Genomic DNA, 11,777 nt, shown 5'->3' with positions numbered 1-11,777 from the left:
ATGATACGGCAACATTTCTGCACGCGCCATCTACAAAAATAGAGGTAAAAATGCCAGATTCATGAAAAACACATTTAAAATACTCGTAGAATTGTAATAAAATGTATTGTCACTTGAAGTCATTCCACATTAATGACAACAGTATACAACCGATGATTTTCACTGTTGCATCCATTGTTGTTGTATCCAATAATTTAATGTTTCTAAAATCAAATAACTACGAGTACCCTCAGAGGGTGATGATAAAACATCCTGGTCATTTGCTCAAGGCTCATGTGTTCAAATGTCCAAATAATCCATCCGATTCAAGGTCACAGGTAAATTGAGTGTGTGTGTGTGTGTGTGTGTGTGTGTGTGTCCGCACACACACACAGCTGGTGAGCAGATAAAGACTTCCTGATTCATCTCATTTTCATGCCCTTCTCCTCCTGGTCTTCCTACCGCATCAGTACAGCCAGGACTATTCTTCCGTTTGGTTTTTTGAAATTAAAACATTACATCAATGTAACATTCCTTTGGATTTTATGTTTTAGAAGCTTTTGTAATAACATTCATTCATTCATCTACCGAGCCGCTTGATCCTCACTAGGGTCGCGGGGGGTGCTGGAGCCTATCCCAGCTGTCTCTGGGCAGCAGGCGGGGGACACCCTGAATCGGTTGCCAGCCAATCGCAGGGCACACAGAGACGAACGACCATTCACACTCACACTCACACCTAGGGACAATTTAGAGCGTTCAATCAGCCTGCCACGCATGTTTTTGGAAACCGGAGCACCCGGAGAAAACCCACGCAGGCCCGGGGAGAACATGCAAACTCCACACAGGAAGGCCGGAGCTGGAATCGAACCCGGTACCTCTGCACTGTGAAGCCCACGTGCTAACCACTGGACTACCGGGCCGCCTTGTAATAACATGTTCAACAGAAATGTATCAGAGTCAAATGCATATTTCATACATTTAATTGTTGAAGCCAACATTGTTTTGATCAGAGAAGAAGACAACCGCAGTTTCAGAATGTCACTGAGACAGACCCGACACAGCAGACGCTGTCAAGGACTTGTAAATACTTTATTCTTTACACTTTTCATAGCACTCTCCTTAGTTTGTAAGGTGTAAGCAGGGACTCAATTTAGATTTTATATGCCCATGTGTAAATTATTTAAAAATGTCTCTATTTATAAATCTCATTTAATCTTAAAGTACATTACTATAGTTTTCATTACTAATTACTTGTTAAAGTTTTGTGCCCTTGTACAACCGCTGGGATCAGTTGCAATGCATATTTGTGAATGATCAAAGTAATTTCACATTTGTCTAAGGAAATCTAAGGTGCTTTATGAAATGTTTTGTAAAAGAGATGTTCATTAAATTAATGTCCTAATGTTCTTGTGCTTGTTTCGACCAAAACAAAGGAAATACATTATTTTGGTTATTTATAGCAGAGTATGGTAGAATTTTAATGGTCCGGCCCACTTGACATCTACCGAGGCCGTATGGGGCCCACAATGTGAAATTAGTTTGACACCCTTGCTGTAGCTTATTCAAAAGAAAAACAATTTTCTTGTTTGATGTAACACATGTTATTCAAATACATACTGTACAATATTAACAAAGATTGACATGATTTACAAATCAGTTCAAATCCACTTCAAGAACAAATGTATATTCCTATGAATAAATAATTCACCGCCGCTCTTTGTTTCGCATAGCATATAAACAGTGTTCTCAGGTAGGAAAAAACCAAAACATTACCTCTTGTGACATTTGTCACCCTTCTTGGTCATGCTGTCATTGAATTGCTGGGATGTCTTGTATAAACCACAATGTCATAAAAATAGAATTTATTGAATATATGTTAAAAGAAAACGAAACACACTATGTGTCAGAAAGGTCCAACATGCACAGGTGTAAAGCTGAAAAACACAGAGTACGAAATTGCCGAAAGCAAATATATGATGCAGCAGTATTGGTGTTCCATTTCACAGTTTAGACGACGTACGTGGGGAGTTCTGTGGAGAATTGTACATGAGCATGAGGCTTATTACATCCTAGAGGAAACAAAGCAGAAATAATGTGAATTTTTCATGAAAATTCAAACATGATGATTTGGTAGTACTGTATATATCAGGCATGTCCAAAGTCCGGCCCGCGGGCCAAATCCGGCCCGCGGTGGAATTTCATCCGGCCCTCGGCCCCTGTCATAAAATCAGTGCCGTCTGGCCCGCAGGTTGGGCGCAATGGAACACGTGTTGCATTGACTGAGGTCTCGTAGACTGGGGAGTGATGTTTCATAGAGTACTGCTTCCCTCTAGTGGCTAAATGAGTAATAGCATTCACTAAATGAGTAATAGCATTTAGACACTAGAGGGCATCACATCACTCCGTGTTTATATTGACTGATATGTCATATTTCAAATTCCTGTTTCAAATGAACCAAAAGAAATTCTTAAGATTGTTGAAATTAAAATCAAAATGGAAATGTGAAACAGACTGGCTTACTAAAATTTGTTGAACAATATTGTTGTTCAATGTAAAGAATGTCAGCCAAGGTCGGCCCCCCGACATTTTACCACATAAAATCTGGCCCCCTTGGCAAAAAGTTTGGACACCCCTGGTATATATCATCAACACCATGTTTACCAATGAGCCGTGAGTTAAAAGCTGTGTCCAAAGTCTCCAAAGAATGAACCACGTCCCGCTGGGAGCTTGCCGTGGCCTCTGTTGGATTAGCCGGACTAATCATTTCTTGTTCCTTTTCGTTCTGCATCTGTGCATAGACGTTGAGGCCTGGGATCTTCCTTGAGAAAAGATTTACATTGAGGCAAATGGATGAAGGGTGTAGCCTAACTGAATTAACAAGAGCGGGGGCCACTTCAAGTGTCTTCACCTCACTTGTACTGCTCTCCTATTTGCACAGCAGCTACAAAGCATTTATTTCTGAAATGCGTGTCATGTCTCAGCAATTACAAGTACAGGTGATAAGGTTTTGCTCTTTACTTTTGATTGTCTGAATCGTCATGATACCTCCTGCCCTATTACTGTGCAACACACCACATTGGTGAGCAGACATTTAACATTTGAGAAAGGTCAACTGCCGACATTAAAAGGGCTTACTATCGATAAACTATGATGACGGACTGACATTTAGACCAAACAAAAGACTTCCAAGTTGTTTGAAAATACGTGTGAGGGGAAAAGATGACTCGCCTCCGTCAAATTTTGCAGAATGGCGGCTATCAAAACAAAATGGAACCTAGCATGGTGCTTTTGTTGACAAAGCTATCAAGTTCCCCACCTACAAGCTACAAAAACTTTCACTTGCTTCCATTTTAGTGTCCTCATACTCATAGCATTTCGGGAATATTTTACCTCTTGAATTTATAGATGACAAAAACAGCTAAACCCACAATCGCAACTGACAGCAACATCAACATGGCAGGGGTGTTGTGGTTCCCGCTGCTGTCCACTAGCGGTGCTGCGGAGAAAACGGAAGACGGAAGTAAGCATCGTAAATGTCGCTTCAAAAACAACTTCAAGTTAGTTTGGCTAACAACCTAGCGAAACTAAATGTTAGCATACCAAATATACTGTAATCTTAGGTGGTAGTTTGATTTAAAAGTTATTCCGTGACCAAGCACATAACTTAATTTTCTTGTCCATGAATTAAAACATTCTCTTTGAACTAAATTGAAATGCTATTAAGCTGCTCCAAGTGCCCCAAAACACACGCTGTGAGCACACTGAGCTGAGAGTATTTTGGCAAGCCACCGCGCCCTCTCCAGATGACCAGCCCGCACAGCAGCTCCACTGGGCAAGGATGGTTGTCTTTCTTTGGCAGGGGTTCCATTCCAAAAACAAACTTTGCCATAAAGTGGCACTCTATTATGTGCACAGCAGTGACTGATGGGCATGCTGTATTGCTGAAGCTGTAGGAATGGAAAATGGACTGCCAAGCAAAGCATTTACAGCCCTGCTATAAACAATTGAGTTTAAATGCAAAAAAAATAAATAAATAAAATAAAGAACCCAGACAGTTTCATTTTTTGTGAATTAATTTTTTTTTTTTTGTTCTTGTTTTTTTAATTTATGGTTCTAGTTTGAAGGTACTATTTTGTATTTAGGATATTCAAAGTGGGCGGCCCGGTAGTCCAGTGGTTAGCACGTCGGCTTCACAGTGCAGAGGTACCGGGTTCAATTCCAGCTCCGGCTTCCCTGTGTGGAGTTTGCATGTTCTCCCCGGGCCTGCGTGGGTTTTCTCCGGGTGCTCCGGTTTCCTCCCACATTCCAAAAATATGCACGGCAGGCTGATTGGACACTCTAAATTGTCCCTAGGTGTGAGTGTGAGTGGGAATGGTTGTTCGTCTCTGTGTGCCCTGCGATTGGCTGGCAACCGATTCAGGGTGTCCCCCGCCTACTGCCCGAAGACAGCTGGGATAGGCTCCGGCACCCCCCGCGACCCTAGTGAGTATCAAGCGGTTAGGAAGATGAATGAATGAATGAATGATATTCAAAGTTTTGTATTCATCAATTAAGATTTACATTTGCAAAAAAAAAACCCAACCCTAATTTACAGCAGCAAAAACAAACATACCTGATGAATTACATGCAGAACGAATGATGCTGTGTGAGAGAAAACGCTTCTGAGGGCTTCGGGTTGAAATAGTGTAAATGGGGCATGGCTGATCTCGAATCGAGACACTGTGAGATGGTGGGGAGAATACATCGAAGACTCCAAGATGGCAGACGTCTGCAAGAGTTGGTTGTCTTTTGTTTTGTCCTATGATGTTTGTTGTCCTTCATGTAGAACCGATATGAACTGTTTTCAGTGTTTTGGCCACAACATTTGTTGTACATATTAAGAACTGAGAGTTGCCGCTCGGAATTGAGGCGGATTTACATGGGACAGGAGAAGTGAATCTATATTTATTTGTTTTTGTTTTGTTTTTTGTTAATGGACGCTACAGCTTCTTGTTTCTTTTCAAACTTAGCTTGGAGCAGGTGTGTGCACATTTTGGACATGATGTCTCCGATCTCCCGGATGAAAGGACACATTGATTATCCTATTTCATCTATAACTGCTTCAAATAACCAAGTGTACACAGTAAAAGTGGTTAAGATTGCATGACTGTCCGTGTCTTATGTTGTGTTGTTATAATCATTATTATTATTATTATGTATGATTATTATTTTTTAACTGTCCTATAAAGCACTTTGTTACAGCTGCAGCTGTAGTAAAAGCACTAAAAAATAAAGATGTATTGTATTGAGGAAGCAGAATCTGTGCACTTAGAGGCGATTTCTCCTATCTCTGGGGCTAAAGTCCTTGAGGTGGTCAAAAAGCTCCTCGGTGACAAAGCCCCAGTGGCAGTTGAGATCCATCCGGATTTCCTAAAGGCTCTTGATGTTGTGGGGCTTGTTGACATCCCTCTAAAACAGCGCATGGACATTGGAGACAGTGTCTCAGGGCTGACAGACCAGGGTTATTTTAAGAAGGTGGGCCGGGGAGTTCACCTACCCAACCAGTCTGCATGCGTTTTGTAGACTTTGACCGGATACCCCAGGGTATATTGTGCGGGGTGCTCCAGGAGTATTGGGTATTGAACACCCTAGTACGGGCTGTTCCACGTTGAGAGGATCCAGATGAGATGGCCTGGGTATGTTATTAGAATGCCTCCTAGATGGCTCCCTAGTGAAGTGTTATAGGCATGTCCCACTGGGACGAGGCCCAGAAGACAAACCAGGACATGCTGGAGAGACTGTCTACCAGCTCGCTTGGGAAGGACTCAGGATCTCCCAGGACAAGCAAGACAAAGTGGACAAAGTCGGGAGAAGGAAAAATGGCCTTCCCTGCTAAAGCTAATGCCACCGCGACCTGATCTCAGATAAGCAGGAGACCGTGATGATGATGATGATGAGATGAGCCCATGTTCAATGCATGTCAGTTACACACTGACTGCCATTTAATAGAAAATTATTTATTTGCTCTGTCTATCCCTATAATCGGCTGGCAATGACAGACAAAGCTCCATAATTTGGTTTTCCTCCATCCATCCATCTATCTATCCATCCATTCATTATATATAAATGATATTTTTTAACCAATTACGTAAATTTGATCATTTTCCGCAGCATTTCTAAGGGTACCAGCAAATCGTACACAAGTACAGAGAAATAAAATTGCTTTTGAGGGTGATTTGAAGGGGGCGTATCATAAACAGGTGAGTGATATTTAAAGGAGTTTACGGTAATTACAGTACAAGTATACAGTGGTTACATTTATTGCAGGGCATTTGCTTTTTTTGGTCGGGACAGTAGCAGCATCCCATTTAGCAGAGAGGCACACATACTTGCAACAATTCTTACTCTCAAACTTTATCGTGTTGCTAAATGGTGTAAGCCAATCACACACAGCGTTGGCATTATTCAGTAATGAGGACAGCATGTACAGCACATAATACTGTGCATATCCGCTGTGTAGATCAGATAAATTTCCAAATACTTTCTGTATGCTGACTATTAAATTGCTCAACAGTGACTTGAAAAAGGCAGCACAAAATAGTTTTACACCACTGGCTGTGTAATTACCTGCTGATAGGTGTGCTGCGTAGACTGTGACCTGGACCCCAGGTCGCAGGGTGAACTGAACCAGATTTTGATTCAAGGCACTCAGCATCATCTCAAACAACTGTTGGTACAAAGAATGAAACTGCGGTTATATGTTTGATTTTATGTCTTCTGTTTTTTTCTTCTTCAGCAGAAAAAACTTTTGGGTGCTTAAAATGTTTCAGTGGGACTGCCCGCTTTGTGAGTTTGTGAAAAACACCAAATCACCTAAAATGCATGTATCAGTATCACGTTTATTTGCTTAAAAAAAAAAGCAAGAAAGAAAAAGAGTCACCAAAATACATGTTGACATTTATACTTTTGCTCACATCAGCCTCTGAAATATTAGAATGATCACCCAAGTTTTACGTCTTTCGTGGAGCCACAGACACGTCTTGCAACAGAACATCATGCCGCCCACCCAAAAAAAAAATAAATCCAGATTCACTTTGAAAGATGCGCAGGACTCTCCCATGCAAACATTGACGTACTTGTCGCGCATAAACCTGCGTAGTGCGTACCTAACATTATGTTCAGTCAGGCCCTGATTGGCTGTTGCACATAAGACTGAGCACCACCGTTTCTTTAAATATCATGTCTTTGTGATAAGCAACTCAACATTAGTATTTCACACCACAAAAATAGCTCATTTTTAGAAATATATGCCTCAAATGCAGGTCTGGGGGCATAAGCATGTTCGTGAACTGGCACAGCCCCCGCCAGCCCGCTTGCTGTTATGTGTCTGTGACCCTGTTAAAAGGTTTGTAGGCAAAAAATAAATGGTCCAAAATGCCTGAGATACTCCTGCTGTGAAGCATCCTGAATTAAGGGGCATAATTAATTGTTCTGACTATACAGTTAACGGTTTAGGATTCATCTCAATTATGTTGTGTCCCACAGGAATTTCAGTCCCTTGCAGCAACTCCTCGGTTTTCAGGTGAAAGTCTGAATGCGAATGACTTGGCAACCTTACTTGATTAATCAGCATTGCCTTCAATGGGCACACTACCTAATGTTGATGCAAAGATAGATGAGCACAACCCAATGTTAAACTACTTATTGTAACTCTAAACAGGATATTCCAATGCTCACATCAATACACGCACACAAAACTCCTGACAGTAAAGCTAAGGTGATTATGATCCCCCAAAACGATTTTCTTTCTTCATTGGATGATTTTTGGACATTCGAAACAAACACAGAGTGGACTACTGCAACTTAGAGTAACTCGTGTAGTCATTTATGCTTCTTTGTATATTAAATTAAGTTACTTTATGGTCCTAGTACCTGACAAAGTTCGTAAATCTAACTATAAATTTTAATATGCACAGTCCCTTTACGATTACGACCTTGAATACAGATTTATTGCTGGATAGTAGGGGGAAAAAAACAGACCTTTTCCATGCGGTTAACCACATGCAAGTGAACCAAATTGATTTCCTTTGCAATTTCATATTTCACTCACTCTCATGGAACCTTTCCCACAGAGAGCAGATCAAAAAAGATTACAATCAGTTATTTGAATAAGAAAGTCAAAGCTTCTCTTAGTCCACCTTTAGCCAGGAGTGATTCAGTGATTTATCCATCATTCCGGACAATATCTATATCCCTGCTTGATGAGCCACAGGAGAGTTTCAAGATCATTCGCCCTGATAGTTTTCTGATATCTCTCAGGTTTATATTTCGATGAGTATAATGAAGCAATTCTTCAACGATGGTCATGCACTAATGTGCAAATACTGACATCTACTGGAAGAAGACTGAAGTCACTTTTTGGTTATTATTTTTCAGGATTCAATATCTTGAGTTGATCAGGCTGAAACAGTATGAATGAAAATTATCTCCTCGTGGATAACATGCTGAAATCAACCTGCCAATACAAATGCTGTCAAAAGGTAGGAATAAGAAGGGCCGATTTGGAGACAGTCAAGGAAGTAGAATTTCTAAACCAACATTCTTACCTGATTTAAATAAGCATATTTCTTCTTGTATTCTCCTTCAATTTGCGGTTGCAGGAGGAAAAACTCTGCTGTTGTCGGCAAACCTGGGAGGACAGTGACGAGTAGATGATCCCCATTCACACCCGTGGCCTGGTGGGGAACATATTGGAGAAAAATTGAGGGTACGTTGATCGGCATAATTACACTAGCTAAAATGTATGTGTCCAATGTTTTGGTGTGTTTTAAATGTTGATCTACTGAAGGAGGGAACTGTACATGCACCCGGAATTTGATTTTCGAAAAGCCGTTCAATCATTTTCTATTGATTTTATGAAATCATACTTGCTTCATATCAGAATCAGAATCAGAATCAGAATCATCTTTATTGGCCAAGTATGTAGAACACACAGGGAATTTGTCTCCAGTATAACACGCTGCATTAGTATCATCGTAAACAACAAAATCATTGAACCATTTTAGAGTAACCAGTAGATTTGTAGTACCATTTTGTAGTACAAGAAGAGTGACTACGTCAGTGACTGTTTAAGGAGTTAATGGCTAGAGGGAAGAAGCTGTTTAAGTGTCTACTGGATTTAGTGCGCATGGATCTGTAGCGTCTGTCTGAGGGGAGTGGCTGGAAAAGGTGGTGGGCAGGGTGCGGGGGATCCAGGAGGATTTTCCGTGCCCTTGTCTTGATTCTTGCACTGTGCAAGTCCTCAAGAGTGGGTAGGGCGGTGCCAACGATTTTTTCTGCCGTCCTAACTGTCCGTTGAAGTCGGTCGGATTTTGTCCTTTTTTGTGGCGGCCCCAAACCAAACCGTGATGGAAGAACACAGGATTGATTCGATGACTGCCGTGTAGAACTGTCGTAGCACCTCCTGTGGCAGGCCATGCTTCCTCAGCAGCCTCAGGAAGTACATCTGCTGCCGATATATTGTCGATATCTCATGTATACATGAACTGGAAATGCGAACGTTTTATAATTTCACACCCCGGTGTCATTTAGATATTGCCAATTGTGTAGCTAAGATCCAATGTGTTTTACATTGTGGCAACCGTGGTATACGGTGCACAAGCTCTGTTATTTCCTCTGGTCCGGAGAGGCTGTGAAGGCAACAGGAGTGTGAAGATGTTGGATGACAGGAGTGAGGAGAGGAGTGGAATGGGTGTTATAAGCTATGAACCGGTTAGCGTTGTTGTCTTGCCGTGGTTATGGCCAACATTAACCTTTCCTGTGCTCTCAATAAAGAGTTTATTGCAAGCTTAGCCTTATTGCTTTTGCAAAATGTTGCATTGAAATTTACTCAGTACGTCGACTCATTCTTGTGCTTGTGCTGCAAATAATATTTTTGCTGTTGTGCAAGTTAAAGATTTTTGTTTTCATCTTGTTATATTTTTGATCTTAGACGTTCATGGGGATTCTGCCGGACGTTAATAAGAAATAAACGGACATAGCTGCTGGTAGAAGGATACGCGGTGTGTATTTTATGGGTTCAAAGTGGAATTTTGTCAAAGGAAAATATGATGCAAATGTATTGCAGATTTGCAGGAAGTTGCATCAAGCAGCCAATTAATAAGGCAAACTTTGTACTTACATGCCTTCTATGTTTGAACTATGCCTCTCGCTTGACAAGCTGCAAAAAGCATTGACCTGAAACTGCCCCTTTGGGGTAGGCTCACATTTGACATTAAGGCTTCCATTGCCGCAACTTCCGCAAACTTGTGTGGCACTGCACACTGGCGTGGGCAAGAGCCTTGCAATCCAAATGATCTGAAACTATACGTTTCCCCTGCCCTCTCTGTCTTGTGATCCATCATCATGAAAGTCAGATTCACTTTGCAAGTGTCAGCGAGGTCATGCTGCAATTGCAGACTGGCCTTCAGTCAAGCTGACAGTATTAAAAAAAAAAAAAAGAAGCATTTTCCACGATAGGAGCTACTCATTTTTACCTGGATAAGCGAATTCTTAATGACTCGGCTCACATCCCGCCTCCATTCTGAAACATCAGGGTTGTGGTCGTCCAAGTTTGAAGAAAAGGCCAGCAGATGAGACTGGAAATATTCTGTATGAAAAGGAAATTATGTTCACTTTTAGCTTGTCATTAGAGGCCATCTTTGAGATTCTATTGTTCGACATCTAATTCTAGTTTGTCTGGTTGTGTTTAAGCTTAACGCAACCGAGAGAGTTTGGAGGTCATTTAATATCCAGGTAATTTTCTACAGCTGCTTCCACACTGCATGGTATGATGCCCGATTCGGATCTTTTGTAAAATCGTACAAGTCATGTCACATCTACAAAAAAATCGAAAAATGTATGGGATACTGTTTATGGAAGTAAATATGGACCCCCAGAGGAGTGGCACAATTCAGAAAGACAGAGGCAGCTCTAATATATATATATATATATATATATATATATATATATATATATATATATATATATATATATATATATATATATATATATATATATACTACAGCTGTCAAACGATTAAAATGTTTAATCTAATTAAAAATGCAACTGTCATAATTAACTCAAATGGACTAAAAAATTAATTGTGATTACTCACACATTTTTTATCGTTTCAGAATTTCCTTTTACATTTTTTGTCCTATTTTTCCCCCATTTTAATGCTCTCATCAACTTGGAATCATGAATCAGTTTTCTTTGTGCCAAATGCTAATATTTGCTGAAATACAAAGAATGAACATTTTTCGATGTGTGAACATTTTGTTCACACATAATCTCTCACACAATATTTCTGTCCATCAACAACAGTGAAAAAAAGTATTCTGTCACACAACAGCTGCTTTAGCAGCTTTTTAAAAAATGAAATCAAAACAGAGCAATATAACATTATAAAGTGCACATCTAAGGTAAACTAGTACTCAGCCTATAGTTGATTTAAACCATGGTTGCATACTTCGTTTTTCTCATGTTTGCTTTGAACACAGCAGTCTGTTTCTGTATGTTTGTTGGAGAATAACGAGACCCCGGACACCAGTGTTCGTTATGTGCCGCTGTATTCAAAACTGTCGGCCGTACAAACAAGCGCAAGCACTTCCCCCGTGCTGCTGGGGCAAACCATTCTGAAAGAGGGGGGTTTCACTCCCCCTAACTCAGTCAGGCTATGTTGATTATGTTGGTCCTTCTTGCACGGAAGTCTCTCTACGGTTTTTGTGTAGACCTCATTTCGGATGACTACACTTGGTTCGATGGCAACACTGGAGACG

General features: G+C 40.7%; 1 protein-coding gene across 3 annotated transcripts in view; it reads right to left on the bottom strand.

Annotated features, from left to right (window-relative positions):
- Positions 1–1,049: 1,049 nt before the first annotated feature.
- The window catches only part of LOC127612906 (VPS10 domain-containing receptor SorCS1), an 81,630-nt gene continuing 70,902 nt past the window's right edge, over positions 1,050–11,777 (bottom strand). For 2 of the 3 annotated variants that reach the window (XM_052083755.1, XM_052083754.1), the window contains exons 22-27: positions 10,494–10,606; positions 8,565–8,693; positions 6,586–6,685; positions 3,370–3,475; positions 2,641–2,798; positions 1,050–2,048 (exon numbers count right to left, since the gene is read on the bottom strand). In XM_052083755.1, coding sequence (XP_051939715.1) covers positions 1,987–2,048; positions 2,641–2,798; positions 3,370–3,475; positions 6,586–6,685; positions 8,565–8,693; positions 10,494–10,606 — 668 coding nt within the window. In that variant the 3' untranslated portion in view covers positions 1,050–1,986. The remainder of the gene's footprint in view (positions 2,049–2,640; positions 2,799–3,369; positions 3,476–6,585; positions 6,686–8,564; positions 8,694–10,493; positions 10,607–11,777) is intronic. The other variant, XR_007966007.1, reaches the window with a different exon arrangement.

This window comes from Hippocampus zosterae, chromosome 13 (genome assembly GCF_025434085.1).
Source record: "Hippocampus zosterae strain Florida chromosome 13, ASM2543408v3, whole genome shotgun sequence".
In the NCBI taxonomy this organism is placed as follows: Eukaryota; Metazoa; Chordata; class Actinopteri; order Syngnathiformes; family Syngnathidae; genus Hippocampus; species Hippocampus zosterae.
The sequence above is the reverse complement of the archived record's forward strand: the minus strand, read 5'-3'. Positions and strand labels throughout refer to the sequence as shown.